The sequence below is a fragment of the Peromyscus eremicus genome, chromosome 5 (genome assembly GCF_949786415.1).
Source record: "Peromyscus eremicus chromosome 5, PerEre_H2_v1, whole genome shotgun sequence".
Taxonomy (NCBI): domain Eukaryota; kingdom Metazoa; phylum Chordata; class Mammalia; order Rodentia; family Cricetidae; genus Peromyscus; species Peromyscus eremicus.
Genome location: NC_081420.1, coordinates 48,903,681 through 48,921,995, shown reverse-complemented (window position 1 = coordinate 48,921,995; position 18,315 = coordinate 48,903,681). Strand labels below are relative to the sequence as shown.

Below are 18,315 nucleotides of genomic sequence, written 5' to 3'. Positions count from 1 at the left end.
TATATATATATCAATAGATAGATAGATAGATATAGATATGTATAGAGATGTAAACATGTGCCGCCTAAACACATATCCATTGGCTCTGTCTACTCTATGTAGTTTTACTTTAGAGTTTGGATGCCTTTATTTATTGTCCTTCATTTCTTTGCCCAGGTTGTTGAGTATAAAGTGAAAGAGGCTACAGTAGACAGCATTGGAAGTTGTTTTGTCCCTGCTGTTGGTGGGGATTGTGTATTCTGCAGCATAGAGCATTTTCATAGTTTGGGGCTTCTGTAGGCACTGTTTTAAGGCTGAGACATTTCTTCACGTCTATGTTTGTTTCAATCACAAGAGAGAATTGTATATAGTCAGTGCTTCAGCAACTATTGAGATTGTTTCCTTATGCTTTGTGTTTAAAAGAAATTCTCCATTTCATGCTGTTTTATTTTCCCCTGTGTATTTTGAGCAGTTTTTTCCCCTCCATATTTTTAAGTGCACCTATGCAATCTAAACTTCTATTAACTTTGTCTCAGGTATACTTCATCTCAGATGCTGTACTGTTAGGTTATTCTATTCAAACTAGTTTTCTGTTGCTAGAATAACAAAGTACCACAAATCTCATATCTTGAAGCAATACTCATTTGTTATTTCATAGTCCCATAACAGGGACCCTACACCATTGAGGGGCTGGATGATGTAGGCACAACTTGTTCCTTTCTGGGTGCTCAGCAGTGAATCTATTTCCTGCTTACTCACAGGCTGCATTGAATCCCACAAGCTGTAAGACAGAGGTTTCTCTATCCTTTCTGTCAGCCAAGATCATTCACTAATCCTAGATGTCAACTGGACATGACATTTACTGGCTCTCTTCTTTTATCTTCAAAGTCAGCAACAATGGCTTGGACTCTTTTTGTACTATAAATCTTTGCTGCCCCTTCCTTACTCATCCCTTCCCTGCTTTCATCCTGACAACATTGTCTTGGGTGTTTCAGTGCTATCCAGACACAGAGTACATTTTCTCTTGTTCATTATCTCTCTCATTCTTCTCTCCTCCTTTGCCTCCCCAGGCTCCTAGAATTATTTCCTTTCTTGTTCTAAGTAATAAAAACTAATCAGTATGGACAATTTTTGTTGATTATGAAACAGCATGTTAAAATTTAAATACTTTCAGAAAGCTCATGGGTATCTGAGCTTATATCTCTGCAGCAGTGACCTACATTTTCCAGTGAACTCCCAGGTTCATAAGGTAGAATTGTTGAGTAATACCTTATGTTTCTCATGCAAGTTTTCTCTACTTTATTTTATGTATTTTTTTAGCACTTCATAGTTTTTAATATCAGCTATGTTTGTTAAGGAAACTATTTTTTATTGTTCCACCTTGTTGATTATTTTGTTTAATCTTATTTGACATTTTATAAAACATCTTATCTATCTTATCTATACATTTTTTCATTTTCCTTTTATGCCACTCTTTATATCAATTATATTTTTTCTTGTCTTATTGCATTAGCATCCAGCATCTATCATAGCTTGTGAAATGGGCAATTCAAGCCATAAGATAGTAGTAAATAAAGCCATAGCCAAAATTTAAATCTATCTGTCCTTCTAACTTCTCAGTTTAATTTGTAGGCTTCCAAACACTAGACATAGTAGTAGAGGGGACATTTTTCCTCCCTGACATGGGCAAGGAAGCCAAGTATTAGTTTCCCCTTTGCTATAAAAATGCCTCTGTGGCCTGACCTTAATAAATTGTTTAACCTTCTGAAATCTTCTTTAGAAATGTTATACAAAACTTCTAAGAAAACATAAACTAAAATCATGTTACTTGTGATGAATGGTATAACCTCAACAGTGCAATAACTGATGGATATTTATGAAAACTAAGTGTTCACTACAGAAATGGGCTCAACACCAAAATGAACTCTAATGGGCATTTCTTATTACTCAAGAGTAAAACAGACTTTGTCTCTTTATTCATCAAGAGTATGTTCAACTGTACATACTGAAGCTGGTTATGTATTGATTCCCCTGGGGATCCTCTTGTCACAAAAGTAGGGTGTTAGTGAGCATCACTGATGCTTACTCAAAACATTCCCAACTCTCTGCTTTCCTGTTAAAGTCTATAAGGTCATAAGGAGCCTGTGATTGTTCAAACTGTTCTGCTTGATATAGGCCATCAGAGGCTAACAAGAAAGCTACTATCCTGCCCTTGAAAACATGCCAGATGTACATCTAAGAAGGGCCATGTAAGCTACATGACCAAAGGGCATTTGGAAAGCTTTAGCTAAAACCATGAAGCTTAGCTTATTCTAAGGATCATAGAAAAATTTGTTTTCAGGGAGAAAAAACTTAGACAAAAACTGAAGATCTTAAGGATTTCTATATGTTGAAGCTCGTGTCAGGACCCAGAGTGACTATGATAATGTTCCTGTGGATGAGGGGGATAGAATATTTCTAGGATTACTGCCATGCTTTGAATTGAAACTGTCCTTCACAGGCTCCTGTTTGAAAACCTGGTCCACAGCTGGTGATGCAATTTTGAAAGGTTGTGGAATCTTTTGGATATGGATCCAGCTGGCAGATATAGAGCCACAGGGGGCAGGGCTGATCCCTCTGCTTCTTGACTGGCTGAAATATGAACAAACAATATAACAGTTTCCAACATTATGGATCCATTGCCACCACATCCCTTCCCTGATGAACTGTAACCTTCAAACCATGAGCCAAAAGAGTCCTTTCTCCCATTATTGGCTTCACCCAGGTATTCGATGATGGAAGAGAAAGATACCTCACACAATCACATTTCCTGAGTTTGAGTCAGGCAGCCTGGTGAGTTGGAGAGGTAGAGTCATGCTGTTTGAGATTCCCTGACATGTTCCCTTAGAGGATAAATAATGCTGATAAGGTTGAGTTCCTTTCACTTTGTTTCTCAGACAGGGTCTCACCTATCACAGGCTGACCTTGAATTCACTATGTAGCTTAGAGATATCTTTAACTTCTGGTCCAGAGCTTCCACCTTGGGGCTGAAATTGCAGGCATACACCACCATACTTGGTTTTACTATCTTCTCTTTGATGGTCTTAGAGTGATGTCCTGCTCTGTTGGCCAATGATGAGGAATAGACAAGCATGGCTTGCGTAAGTGACCCACCTGAATTTTTACTTTTCTTCCAATACCAATGTGTGTGCAAAGTCCATTGGCTAAGGGAAGTCTCATTTCCCCAATTCCAAGGTCTCTTTCCTTAGTATATCTACTACCTCCCAGGAGCTGTCTGTCCGTAAAGTGCATAAGACCTTGACAAATCTGTGAATTTATTTCCTTTGTCTCTTACCTGCACGGCTGCTCTATGTTGACTCCCATGCAGACATTATAAATAGAAGACCTGAAAGTACCCCGCAGACTTTATGTCTTGAGTAATGAGTTATTCTCCAGTGCACTTTCCTCTGCAATGTGTCACGGCACAGGGCTAGCTGCTCTTTGATGTGTTAGAGAGCTGACCTCGTCCATTTGATTCAGACTCTTTAGGGCATAAGGTCCTAGTTCTGAGAAGGCTGGGAAGGAATTTCTTCAGTGCAGCTGGATTTATCCCTTCCTCTAGATAAAAGTGATACTGAAAAACAAACACGAAAGTCGGGTTCTGTAGCTCAGACAATGTGATAATAAGGCCTAATAGAACAGGGAATGTGTGACTGATAGCCCCGATGGTCCGTGGCACCTCACACATGTTTACTTTGTGTCTGTGTGTTTAATTGTGTCATTTGTGTCCCACGTCTCTTTCATATTAAGATATGAAGTGGGTTGTTATTATTATTATTGAAAAATTTACTTCCCTGAACAAGGAAGAGTTCTTTAAAGTGAAAGATGTATGGAAATTTTAAAAGTGGGAAGAGTGAATTCTGTCATGGAATTATCCCATAACATGGAAAGGACAAGTGTGGGGCTGAGTGCCTGGTGGACCCAAGTCTCCCTAGTTACAAATACATGTGTCTGACTGTGAAAGGTCTCAGTGGTGTCTGGGTTTGTCCTACACACAACTCAATTAAAAGCTTGGAATTCTATGATTCCCTGGTAAAAGTGAAATGGAAAGAGAGGAAAGGAGGACAAGGAAGTTAGTTAAATAGTTTAATTAGAGCCATTTTACAATTCTAAAATTAACAAGCAGACTTGTAATAAAAGATCTCCAATGTTCACAGAATGACCTCGCTTCCATTCTGAACCTGTCTTTTTAATTGTAAAGTTTAGCATTACATTTAAAAGGACTCAAAATGAGAAAAAAACACATAAAATGAATCGATGTACATAGCCACCCATGTCTCATGACACAACCAATGAAATCTCTGAATGTATATTGCTTCAGCTTGGATATCAAAAGATGGCCCAACAAGGTGTCCTTAACCAATGACTGATCACAGGTGGCAAAAAGAAAGGGGAAAACCCAAGACACCTGTCACGTTGGTGATGGCTTCAACGGTCGGTGGATGACACTGACTCCGGACATTTGTTACTATGGATGTAATTATCGTGGACGTTCTCCTGTGGTGATCAACTTGTCCCCAAAGGCTTTCTTTGCTCATTTAAACTTGCATAATAAACATGCAATGAATTATTTCTTTTTAAAGTTGTATTTTTTGCAGTCTTTTTGTTTTCATACAAAGATTTCATAAGTTGCCACGTTGCATCGGAGTGTTTACCAAAGTAGGGAGGATAAATGTGACATAGCTGAATGAGCAGAGCCTCCTTCTGTCCTGAGACACACCACCCATCTTTTGAAAAAGGTGCAGACAGCTTTTCTTACCCTCCCTGACCAAAGAAAAGAATAAAGGAAAACAATAAAATATAAAACCAAAATCACAAAACCAACCTAGCTAAAAAAAAAAAAAAAAAAAAAAGGTTGACATAAAGAAAATAAAGGTGTTTGTCATGCACATTATCTTCTGCATAGCTCAACCCACTTATAGTAAGGCACTATTTCCCTTTGCAACTGGTGTCCATGGTAACCTGTTAAGTGCTACAGTGCTCTATGACCCTCAGACACTTCCTTCTGGGATGGCGAAATAAAGAGCCCGGGTGAGTGTGGCTGCCATGCTTGGCTGCGCAGGTCTGGCAGCTCCTGGAGACTCCATGACCCTCAGGGGAAGCTGTCCATGGGGGGTATGGTAGAGTGTCCACAATGGATTTCTTTCCAGGGTTCCTGTTTAGTCTGAATGTGGATTTGGATTGTTCTTCAGTCTTGATTTCTCAATGAAAACACATGAGGCTGGGGGACAACAGTCAGGTCCTTTGAGACTGAGCATCAGTGCTCTCAGCACAGGATGCTGGCCAGTGGAAAATACGAGCAGGTGTTCCAAGGGATCAGAGAGGGGAGAGAGGGAGGTACAGAGAGACAGAGAGAGGGAGAGAGATTGCTTTTGGTTTTCAGAGACAATTCAGGTATGATATTAATTTAACTGGTCTTCATACTGTTTCCGGAAACAGTCCCCTGCTGGGAAAAACTCCCAACACCTCTCTTGATACATCTTCCAGACATAAGATTCCTGTCAACAGAGGAAATCAGTGTGTTAACCTGGTCTCCAAAATCTATGTGATAACACAGGGCAAACTAGACGATAACACCCAACTCTCTTGATATATCACATAAAACTGGAAATGTCCAATTGCACTCAGATAGCCCCACTTAAATTACCTTCAATAATAAACAAATAATCTTCAAATAAACAAAAACACCTTCAGCTTGACAATAATATAATAATGATAAAACATATTTATAAAGTCTATGGGGTTATCATTTATTATCATTATTAATTTTATCCATGTTCAAGTTTAAACTATTATCCCAGAAGGGGAATTTCAGAATTTTCTGAAAACCTTAGACACTGAATTTTTTCCAATTATAATATTGTAAGCAGAAGTTCACTTGAAAGTATAGGTCACATGATAAATGATTTTTGCAGAAGAGATGGGTTTCATAAGTAAACCCACTATATTCAGTTAAAAGCTTATTTTTAAATATGAAATTAGAATTTCATTGTTTCAAAGGAGGCAATCTCTTTGTTAGTTATCTCACACAAAGGAATGTTATCTCAAGATACCATAATTAATATCTAAAGAAAATGTTTCTTTTTAAATCAAATATGTATGTCTGTGTGGTTATGTGCCCATGAGTGCAGTGTTCATGGAGGCCAGAAGATGGCACTGGGCCCCCTGGAGCTGAGGTTACAAGTGGTTGTCAGCTGCCATGTGGGTGCTGGAACTGAACCTCTGTCTTCCAGAAAGCAGAAAGCACCCTAAACTGCTAGCCCCCAAAAATAATTCTTCCCCGAGTGCTGAACATCCTCATTCTGTTACATTATCTACCACCTCTCTTCTACAGTTTCCTTCTGAAGATGGTGGATAACTGCTCTTCACCCACCTGTCCTGTGTGCTCTGTTTCATCCTTGTTTATGAGATACATCAGAAAAAACCTACAGAGACAAAGAAACTGGTCAGGAATGGACAACATGGAAATACCAGCATGAACAGGATAGATGCTTACATAGTATATCCTGGTTGCATTGGATTATGGAAATAGAGAAAACACCATAAAGGCAGTTTTTGAAAATTAATTACAGTGGACCATAAAGAAATAAGCATATTCTCTGAGATGGCTTATCTAATCTTACACGCAATCCTATATCTGAGTTACTTTTCTTTGTTTTAGGACTGGCGTCTCATTAGTGGCCCTAGCTGGCTTGGAACTCACCATGTAAATAGAGTTCCATCCACCTCTACCCCCCAGTTCTAGGATTAAAGGCATGTACAACCATGCCTGGCCCTTGGATGTACATTGTTTTTGGTCAGGCTCAAATCAACACTGACAAATTTTAATTGAAGACTAGCTTCATAAATTCCATATTTTTATCAGTTTAATTGAGTATATATAGTTCAACCACTTCCCCCCAATAATGTTACTTGATATATCTTGTCCATCTGATATTAAAATTAGATCTGAAACTAAAAATGATATTTTGATAAACTGTTGTTTGGATTAGTCTCACCAAAAAGCCAAATTTTCATTTTCCACACATGCATATATGATACACCTATATATACTTACATGCACATACATATACACATACATACATACATATATATATAACTGTACAAAACAAAACAAAAAAAAACAACTAACATATGACTATCAATATAAACAACAAAAGCCAGTTTTTAACCAACTTTCTGTAGTGTCCAGAGAGACCTATAGGTGTTCAAAAGGGTGGGGATGCCAAAATAGGGAAAATAGGAGGGAGGATCCATGTCTTAGGCTTGCAGCAGAAAGGTTCCTGCTTGAAATAGGAGCACAGCCAGGCCTCCCTGCAAAGCTCCATTCTACTCCACTCCCATTCTAGATCCCTCAATCAGTATCATTCACAGGAATATAGACAGTTTAACCATTTAAGTCTGCCTACTCCAGGGCTGTTGGAGTCTGTAGGAGTCTGACCACTACCTGCTTCTGGAATTTACAGGAATGGGAGGGAATGGGCTCCTGGGGGAGGGGAAGACCCCCATGAGGGGCACTCACAGGTAGTTGGCCAAGTTGTGCTCCTGTAGAGTATGTGTTTCGAAGCCGTGCGGCACTGTATCAAAGTAGTCATTGCCTATCCCACAGATGAAGCACTTGGTCTAGAAGACAAAGGGAGGCAGTAGGATGTCAGAGAAGGCACAGGGTAGCCAAAAATGAACACACAGTCCACTGAGTTATGCAGCTGCTACCTGTCAATATTGCCGATCCCTCCTAGAGGAAGAAGAACTGCCAACACAATTCAGGAAGCTCAGGAAACCTACCAGGAACTTACTGGACACAGGAAACTTGACCAGCTCAGGAAGCTGAGAGAGTTACAGGTTCAATAGGCCCTTCCCTTAGGTTAGGTTAGCAGCGAGAGACTGAGGCAGCTGTCTGTAAAGTGGGTGGGAGCTCTAGGAATGCAGCTCTCCTAAGGTATTACCCAATCTTGGTGGGTCTTTCTGAGATGTCACTGCTATAAGTCACTCATGCTCTTGTGAGCAATCCTTCTACCATGATGCTTTAAAAACCCCTCACCAATGCTGCTGTGGGTAGCCCCTTATCCACAATCCTGAAGAAATCCCTCACCCATGCTCCTGTAAATAATCCCAATGCATTCATTGGTCCACCAAGTTATACTGGGTTGGAATCATTTCTTTAGCCTGACGCAGTGCCCTATCTGAGATAAACAAGCCTTTGTTCACACCTCCTCAGAAAATGCTACATGACACATTGTTGAAAGGAAGATCACTATGTGACTTGCTCAACATATGCCAAGCATCACTTTGCGAGGATTGTGCCATGGCCCCTGAGCACAAATTTAACTGCCATCATAACTATATCTTGGGGTTTTCCTAAGTAATATGGGTTCCAGCAGGAGGACAACGATAGCTAATCAGTGATGGCTTTCATTTTTTTCTGCAGCCCACATGCACACATCTAGACTTAGTGGTTCATGACACTGAGTAATTAGCTAAACAGGATTAACTGTATTCTCAGCTGAAATTGAAAACTTGCCAGCTATCCAAACAAAGTCCACTATCCAAACAAAAGAGGTACAAATCTTAGACCAATTACGAGGTGTTACATCAGTGATTTGGAAAACGTCCTTCCTTGGTCAAGTGCTGGTCCAGTTATTAAATAAACTGTTAGGAATAGCCTCCTTCATCTTTCTGCATTGCTCTACTCTGGATTTGTCTTTATACATGGCGTCAGGTGGGTGGTCTATGCTTAGGACTGAAGGCCCATACCAGGAGCCAAAGTGAAGCAGAACCTCCCTTCAAGCCAGGATTTTGGGATTACAGTGATTATGTGCAGCTTCAAGTGAATTCAGTGAACCCTGAGGAACTAGGGCATCACCCACAGCACCACCACAACCAAGTCACAAATGCCTCACCTCCATGTCTTCCTTGACTTGCTCCTGTTGGTCTCTGAGTTCTCCAAAAGCATCGATGATCAAACCTAGTGTTGAAAAGAGAAGTTATGTGATCCCCATCAACTATGAGCAATCATTCAACTCATAACTCCTTGGACATTCCTTCCCAAGAAAATGAGAATACATTAGGAAACACTTAGAACATGGTAGAAATCTGAGGTCACACTGGCTGCTTCTTACTAGGGAAGTGACATTCTCTGAGAATGGAACACACAGTGACTTGACCTGACACGCACTGGAAAAGCATTTTAAAATGAAGTGACAGACTAGAAAAAATGCTAATTAACTTGGCACATACACAAGCTATATTATTACTTACTGCAGGGTGAAAGGGGTAGCTGAGATTTATGGTTGTAAAATACAGAAAGCCCCACAAAAAGATAATCAAATAAAACATTATTGTATGGACTGAGAAATATGTATCAACCTCATAACCCCTCATAATTTTATCAAATGTGAATGAATGTTTGATAAGTGGAATTGTTGCATTTTTGCCTTTTTTCTGTTCTGTGACTTCCCAACTGCTACTTCTAAATGTTTTGACTTTTCTTGCTTCTTAAAAATTGACTTATTTTACTTATATGTATGTGTGCATGTCTATGAGTGTATATGTGCACATGTGTGCAGGTACCCACAGAGCCCAGAAGAGGGTGCAGGATTCCATGGAGCTGTAGTTGCAGACAGCTGTGAGGTGCCCTACATGGCACCAAGAACTCAATTTCAATCCTCTGGAAGAGCAGCAAGTGCTCTTAACTGCTGAGTCATCTCTCTAGCCCCAACTTTTCCTTCTTATAAAGCAATAATGTTGCCTTCTATAAAGACATTGCAGATGTATTATGAACCCTTTATACTTATCTATGTACTTTACCAGTATCATGTCACACCTGTGGAACATAAAGGATAATGTCTTATTTAGAGACATTTAATTGGAGCTGGGATGAATGTGTTAACTAAGAAACAAACAAACAAACAAAAAAGCAGGGGTGACTTTCTGAGAGAAAGGGATCTCATTACAAGTTAGCCAGAGGAAGAGGAAAAACTAGTGGTTGACACTGCTCTGTGGTTTCAGGGAAAGATTCTGAACCCAATCTGCCCATTCTGGGCAGCTACACACTTTGGCCAAAATACTGAGACTTCCCATAGACTAGTTAGTTCCCACATACATTGTAAGTGTTGACATGACATAACCCTCATGATATCAGGGAAGGGTAACATGAGTTACTAGACATAACTGGCACGTAGTAGGGAGTCACCAATGACAGTGACACGACTGTGCATGATGAGCTAATCAGGTACCAATACTGTAGAGGAGACTTGAACTGATGCCCTTGTTTGAAAGTTCTCCACAACAGTAGAACTTAGAGAGTTGCATAAGCTGAGTTACTGCCTCAGGATGAATGGTTCACTCCCGTCCAAACTTCTCAAAGCTGGTCATGAGGCAAGACTAGGAGGCAACCCCTGTAGAATGTTTTTGTTTTTCATAAATAGAAATCAAACAGGCTGAAAAGATGGCTCAGGCATCAAAGTGTACTTTTGATTCTTAGAGGGCAAAAGCTGGAGACGGTAGAGTTTGTAATCCCAGTACTTGGTGGAGTAATCCCACAAAGGCAGAGAGAAGTCCCTAGAGCTCACTGACCAGCCAGCCTAGCCTAATTGGAGAGCCACAGATTCCAGAGAAAGACTTGGGAAAAAAAAAAAAGAAAAGAAAAAAAAAAAAGTAGAAGACTCCACCTCTGTCTTTAACATGCATGTGAGCATGCCTGCCATACACACACACACACACACACACACACACACACACACACACACACACACACGAAAGAGAGAGAGGAGAGAGAGAGAGAGAGAGAGAGAGAGAGAGAGAGAGAGAGAGAGAGAGAGAGAGAGCAAGGAAAAGTATACCCATCACACTAAATCCCAGGGACCCACATGACGATGAGAACTCTTGGAAAGAAACTGTGTATGGAGAGACTGGCTGATCAGAACTGCAGTGCTGGAGAGAGGCTGGGATGCTGCCCGTCCAGGCTAATTACCTTATCTTGGACTAGCTTTAACCTCCTGAATAGCCCATTTCTTGCCCACTTCTGTGTAGGAACTAACATTCTGTAGTTAATAGATTAAAACCCTTAGCATCTGTTAGCTTAGCAGACCCCTAGCTTCCACCTACCTAAAAGCTAAGAATGTCATCAGGAAGCATCTGAGGCCTATAGAAACACTTTCCCCATCTTGCTGTAACCGCTTCTCTGAGGTCCTCACTGGTGTCTTTGAAACTTGCCTTGATTTATGACTCCTTTTTCTATTCTGTAAAACTATAAAGCTTTAGGAAACTGCTTCTATGTTTGAACATAGAATTTGGGGTAACCTAAGTCTGTGTTCCCAGGCCATGATTGATCACTCAAACTTAGCCCAAGAATAAACTATCTCTTATTCCCTTTATGGTAAAAGCTATGAGGTTTTTGTGTTTCCTTGCTTGTTTGTTTGTTTGTCTGTTTGTTTGTATCAACACATTCCTCTTTATTTTCCATCTAGAGATTTTATAAGGAGAAATACTAGATGAAAAAGTTCCACTAGTTCTTGGCAGAAAAGATGTAATACTGTCAGCCCACCTTGCATTCTGGCTTCAGCAGCAGATGGCTCAAGTTCAAGACACCCAGGAGCCACAGCTGGGTATGGCTTACCTTGTATGATGGCCAAAAGGATGACAATCACAAAGAAGAAGAACGTGATGTCGAAGATGATGCGGTAGATCTCATACTCATCTCCTGCTGGGTCTTCAATTTCATCACCAATGCCCCCTCCAGCACGGACACCCACATACATGTGGAACATGTAACACTGGAAGACAGGGACAGAGACACTTGTGAGGGCCACAACCCTCCTTGACATTCTAATGACATGAGGTTTTCTCTCTAGTATCTGGCTCTCATTCTAAATGAGAAGAGGATCTTAGTGCTCTGCATTGTCTTTCTGTTTTAATCCTTTTCCCTGTGATATAAATATGTGGCTCTTACACACTGTTGTCTCCTAACCAAAACTGCACACTGTTCACCAGGTTTAGAGCTTTTGCATCACTTGGGAAAATGAAGAGCTTAATTAGCACCTTGGCTCTGAAGCTCATGAGATGACACAGTATTACAATCACATTACAGGGCCTTGAACTATATAAAGATGTTTTATCTGGTTATTTCCACAATGACACAGACATGGAAATGGAAAGTAAAAGCCTAGTGTGGGGGGAGATGGAATCTTATAAACGGAGCTAGAACAAGGCAGACTTGGTGGCTTCTTCTCTTACTGAGAATTCATGAATGGGATGCAGAGATCTTTTCTACTTAGTGTCTAGGATAATGAAGAAAGATGGTGTGGGGAGATAGGGAGGAATGAGAAGCTCATTCATTAAAACAAAAGGGCAGTCAACACCTACTACATCTGCTAAAGTATGATGAACAGAAAAGAGGTTTTATAGGAGTGTCTTTGGAACAGGACTTGGCCTCAGCATCACTGCCATTTGAGGATTGAGTAATTTCTTGTAATTGGGGCCATGCTGTGCATTTTAGATTTTTGGAGAATCCTCTACCTCTACTGACTCGCTGCTAACAGTGCCTTTCTCTGTAGTAGTAATAATAAAGAAAAGTGGCTCTTGATGCCAATGTCCTCTGGGAACAGAGTCAAGCCAGGTTGAGAGTTCCTGGCTCACAGCATCTAGACTTTTAACTTCATTCACGATAACTTCAGCTCCCCACCTCACGCCTGTACTCTGGGCCCCACTCATTTACAAGTTCTTATTTCAATATTCACAGACCCACTGCCACCCTGTAAAGCCACCCCCAACTCCAGGTCTTTGTTGAGCATCCTCTGTACCAGGTGGTATCCTTCCCCATCCTCATCCAAAGCACATACTTTAAGTTTACAGGCCTTCCAAAATTAAACCTTCTTAGTCTGCTCTATGTAGCCTAACTTATTCAACTCATGTGTCTCTAACCCATTCTAGTCTGTTTAGTTGTTCCCTACACAGGAAAGGGGGACAACCTCTCCACAGCTCGTACTTGGTTCACATGCCCACCATCCCATCACCATGTGATCCTGTTAGGTCAATAATCAATTTTAACCATCACACCTATAAAGGTACTTTCTCAGCCAGACATACAATAAGCCAAAAACATCACGACAGCTGCCCTGAACCTCCACTACCTTATAAACCCACCTGGACCTCCCAGGACTTTTCTGGAGCCTAAAAAAAAGGGGGGGGGCTCTTTGTGGCAGAGAAGTCAAGAGAGCCCTCTAGTGAGAGCTGGTTTAAGTTAGTCATACTTGGGCTGGTTTAGGCCTATCTGCACACCCAGACTCCTCAAGGCTCAGGTGTCCATATTGTTGGTGGCATTTACTGTGTTTGTATCCAAATATGAAATGTTGAAGAGAGTCACTTGAATAAAATAAAACAAAAACTAACATCTCCCTTTGGGATACTACATTGATTCCTTGAAACTTGGTGGCTAAAATTGTCCACAGTGCCTTTTTGAATAAAGGATAATCTTTTTTCATTGTATACTCTTGTTTTTTGTTTAAATTCTTTATACCACACACATTGCTTATTTTTTTACCACAGAGAAAGTGAAGTCCCATGCTCTTCTCTGATGTGAGTCTTCATACGTGGAGCTGAGGTCACAGGGGGTGGCAGTGATGACCTCAGCTGTCTGGCCCTGGCTAATGAGCTGACAGGGCTGTCCTTGGGACTTCAGTGGGGTTTTCCTACTCTTGGCCTTCCAGATAAGCTCATAATGGCCTCATTGGTGAGGTATGTGACGACCCACTGGTGTCTGGGGCTCAGGAGTCAAATTACTGGAAACAGGAATCCTTTTTCTCTATGTTTCTCTTCATAGACTGAGCCTAGTCAGGGTGGAAGTGGAAGAAGCAGTTTGGGGGACAGAAAACTACACTTCTTCCAGAGATTCTGAAAAAAAATAAATAACGGTGGGGAAGGAGCAGGAGCCAGAGGTGGAGGTGGAGGGAGGAAGTCTGTGGATGCTCAAAGGAAGTGTGGCAGAGGGCAGGGGAGTCCTTTGAGGAAACCAGGAAGCAGGAGCCAGAGATCCTGACAGAAAGGTCAGGTCAGATGTGTGAGAACCGTCAATTAACTGAGGTGATCTCCAACAACACCTGAGCAGCTAACTTCTTCAAGCTGCCTCTTATCCTCATTGTCTGAGAAATTTGGGCTGGGTGGGGGGGTTGTCCACTGGTCCTGCAGGTTTGCAGAGCTTCCCTAGAGATGCCCATGCTTTCAGGCAAAATGTCCTTCTAGGACCCATTTCCTCAGCTACCATCACCATTTTGCCATGGGCTGTAGACTTTTTTTTTTCCACTTTTTCCTCCTACATTCTTGAAGAGGGAGTTCAAAGCCTATCAGGACGGGGCTGGTTTAATTAGATTCTAAAGTAAAGTACCGTGGTCTAGGAAGAAAGGAGAAACTACTGGTGAGTCATGGGAGTGGTAAAACTTTGGCTGCAGCGCCACCTGCTGGAAGTGACAGCAGCCAAAGGTTGAAGTTCCTGAAGAGGACAACCCTCCACCCACAGAGTAATTTAAGTAATTTAAATTACCTTTACATTTAAAATTTAATGACCGTAAAAGTCTCAGTTTTCTCTTGCAGAAAGGAGACACCTGAGACCCTTCTTCACAGAGCATCCAAGCTCCTCACAGAGCGTCCAAGCTCAGCACAGCCACAAACAAAAGCCTCAAGCTGATGTGCAAAGAGAAAAGCCTAAACCACAGATAGTCACCAATGGTCTTGCTAATGACTCACAGAAGTCCCTCAAACTGATGATGTCCAGGCTCTAGGGAAGTAAAGAGCCCACTTCCTTATCCTAAAATGAGACTGTGATGGTTAAGCATGCTTGTCAGCTTGGTTGGATAAAGACGCACCTAAGATATTAGTAAGTATCCACAAGGGTATTTTCAGAGATAAGTGGGTCAACAGGGCTCTGATAGAAGGAATGAAGGAATCTTTGGATGGATCTGAACATAATAGATGGCATTACTGGGAAGTAAGAGGTGGGGCCTTGATGGAGGAAGTAGATTCTAGTGACAGGTCCTCCAGGCTATCTTGCCCTTCAGAATCCACTGCTCTCTGCTTCCTAGCCACCGAGATGCAAACTGATCTGCTCCACCATGCATTCATCACCACCACTGGCTAGCCTCTCTGACACCATGGGCCACGATACACAATTCACATCTTAAATCTGTTCTCGAGCATCTTGGCAGTGCTAAGGCAAAAGTAAAATGGAGACCAATCTCTCTGCCTTCTGGATTCACATCCTGTACTGCTAAACAAGGCCAAGCAGGAGAGGCTGTGGTGCTCCCAAGACAAATGAAGGGAAACAATGGAAACATGTATGGAGATTGAGTGAAAACTGGGTCATCTCAGGTGCATTGACTACAGGTTGAACAGAGTCACACAGGGCCTCCTGATAAGAGCAACTAACTGATAACTAATGGACTTTGATACATATCAGATAATCTCTTTAAAGTTGTATAAACTCACATTCCCAGTAAGAGGAATGTGCTAGCTTCCCCATCAATCCTCTGACTGGAGTTATTGCAAGCTTTAATATTTTTAATAATGAACTGTGGTTTTCTGTTATTCTGGCCTACATTTCTTTCTTTACAGTAATAGTTGGGCATCCTTTCAGACTTATGAGCTGATGGAATTAATGCTCCTGTGCATTATCTGGCCACATAACTGACCCTTCGTGTGTTGTCTTCTTTCTTATAACATTTTTAAATTACTTAAACTACTTTTTATTTGTATATTATGTGTGGGGTGCCATGGATGGGTGTGGAGGACACCATTCAAGTATCTCTCTTTCCACCATGCAGGCCTGGGGGATTGAACTCAGAGTGGCTGTAAGCTTGGAGGCAGGTGCCTTCCCCACTGAGTGTCTTGCAGGCCTGGGCTTATGTCTTTTCAAGGGTGTGATGAGAACTGTGTCAGTAAAGGAAATTGTCTCTTCCTTATCATGTTGAATACGTTTTGGCCAATTTATCATTTGTCTATAAGACTCGATTTATATTTACTAGTAACAAAAATAATAATTTTTTACTTTCACAGCTTTCTAGGTTTTATATCATTAATACAAAATCCTTTTCTCAAGGTTTGTCATTATTTTAAGGATGCAAACCTGTCCTAATTGTTATTGACTTGAATCAAAAGACTGGTCTTCACTTCTACCATCCCTCAGGGGCTTGGACATGGAGTCAATACCATTTATTGAATTTTTTGCATTTTATGATTGTAAAAAGCAACTTTATCATAGTTTAATTTCTGTGGGTATTTATATGTGTTCCAAGCCACTCTATTCTATTCTAAAGGAGATACAGAAATACTTCAGTTATTCATCACAGTATCGGTACCTTGTTCCTGTCACTCTTCCAGACATTTCCTTTCTGGGAGAATTTCAGAATCATCCTATCAGCCCTCTTGACACTCACACACACCCCCAACCATGCAGGTATCCCAGTAAAGGGCTCACAGAAAGGCCTTGCTCTCCCCAGTCAGCAACAGTTAATTTGTCTTAAGTTTCCCCCTCCCAAACCTAAGTGTTCTAGAAGAGTCATTTTTGTGATTTTCATATGAAATGTTCCCCACAGGCTCATGTGTTTGAACACCTAGTCTCCAGTTTGTGGTGCTGTTCAGGGAGGTTACAGAACCTTCAGAAGGCAGAGCCTTGCTGGAGGAAATACGTCACTGGGGGAAGGGCTGTGTGGTCATATTGCCTAGTTCAACTTGCTATTCTCTGTTTCGAGTATGGATGAAACGTGGCCAGTCGACCTCCTGCTCCTGCCTTCATGACTTCTCTTCCTGCCGCACATTTTCCCTGTCATTATGGACTCTATCCCTCCAGAACTGCAAGCCAGAATAAACCCTTTCTACCCTAAGGAACTTTTGGCCAGGACATTTTATCTCAGAAACAGAACCCTCATCAGAGAAGCAGGTTGTACAATAGTTACATACAACAATGTGAAAGCTGAACCATCTGTTAATTTTGCCCAGGACCTTTAAGACAAGATACTCAGTATAAAAGCAAAAGTATCAGTTCTGTTAAGATATATTGTGTGGATTTTAATAATGCCAGGTAAAGTCAGTAAGGCATGCCCAAAGCCAAGGCTTCAGAGTAGGAGGACGTTCTACCTGCTGTCCTGGGATGTATGAGTAATGAGCTGACATGACTGCATGTCTCCCAATCCTAACTACATTTCTCACAAGTCTACTAATTACTAAGCTGAACAAACACAGGTGGGAAGTCAACAGCAATGGTCCTTTATGCACTGCTAAAATGAAAATGCTATAGTTTGAGAAGCTGATCAACCTTTCACTGTGCCTAGTGCCTCCTCTCCTGCTCTGGGGATGCGGAAATACACAGTTACTCAGATGGAAGGTGTCGGGTAGTTTTTACTGCAAGTTCAGGAGCTTACCGTCAGCATGTCATCACATTTCATGTCTGGTGTATCACCATCTTCGCTCTTATTATAGAATTTTCGGAAGAAGTTGAATGCCACGACAGTGTACAGGTACACAACAACAGCTAATAAGCCCACAGTTAACACGAGCTGAAAGCAAGGTGACATTTAGCATACGTTAGGGATACAGAATGTATGACCAGTGTAATTGACAGCTGTGTGGGAGGGAAACACTCTCCCGACACACTGGGACTTACTAAAAGCCAATGCGATCCATACCCTCATTATTTCCACCTTCTTAGCTCACAAGTGAAGCTTATTTGCGCATTTCCTTTATCAGTCCATCAAAATATTTTATGCTAAGCTTGATTTGATGGATATTAGAAAGCAGCTTTATTACTCACTTTGCGACCATCTTCTAACTGATAGAAGATACTGTATAACATTCTCCTGCATTATGAGCCAAGTCTTTATTTGTGTGTGTGTGTGTGTGTGTGTGTGTGTGTGTGTGTGTGTGTGTGCCTGCTTTTAGGTATGTGCACCATGTGTGTATAATGCCTAAAGTAGCCAGAGAACAGTGTAGGATCCCATGGGACTGGAGTTCCAGGCAGTTGTGAGCCACCCAACATGGGTGCTGGGAACTGAACCAGGATCCTCTGCAAGAGCAGTAAGTCTCCAACCTGCTGTGCCATCTCTCCAGCTGTGAAATGTGCTGGGAGCTCTGTCTGTCACAATCCACCAACTGGCAAGTGAGCAGAGTGCACAGGGATTCTGTCGTGGTGCCTTTGAATGGCCATGAGTATGACAGCTTTATTCCTAACCTTAGGTGACATGTGCAGGAGCTCTTGCTGGACTTAGGAAACAAAGGATTATGGTAATGGCAGTAAAAGTGGATGTGATTCCC

At 41.4% G+C, this 18,315-nt stretch overlaps 1 protein-coding gene across 1 annotated transcript in view; it reads right to left on the bottom strand.

Moving 5' to 3' along the window:
• Nucleotides 1-4,898: 4,898 nt before the first annotated feature.
• The window catches only part of Ryr2 (ryanodine receptor 2), a 415,387-nt gene continuing 401,970 nt past the window's right edge, over nt 4,899-18,315 (bottom strand). The window contains exons 98-103 of the mRNA XM_059263016.1: nt 17,427-17,561; nt 11,636-11,792; nt 8,919-8,983; nt 7,541-7,641; nt 6,392-6,443; nt 4,899-5,516 (exon numbers count right to left, since the gene is read on the bottom strand). Of these exons, the coding sequence (XP_059118999.1) occupies nt 5,421-5,516; nt 6,392-6,443; nt 7,541-7,641; nt 8,919-8,983; nt 11,636-11,792; nt 17,427-17,561 (606 nt within the window). The 3' untranslated portion in view covers nt 4,899-5,420. The remainder of the gene's footprint in view (nt 5,517-6,391; nt 6,444-7,540; nt 7,642-8,918; nt 8,984-11,635; nt 11,793-17,426; nt 17,562-18,315) is intronic.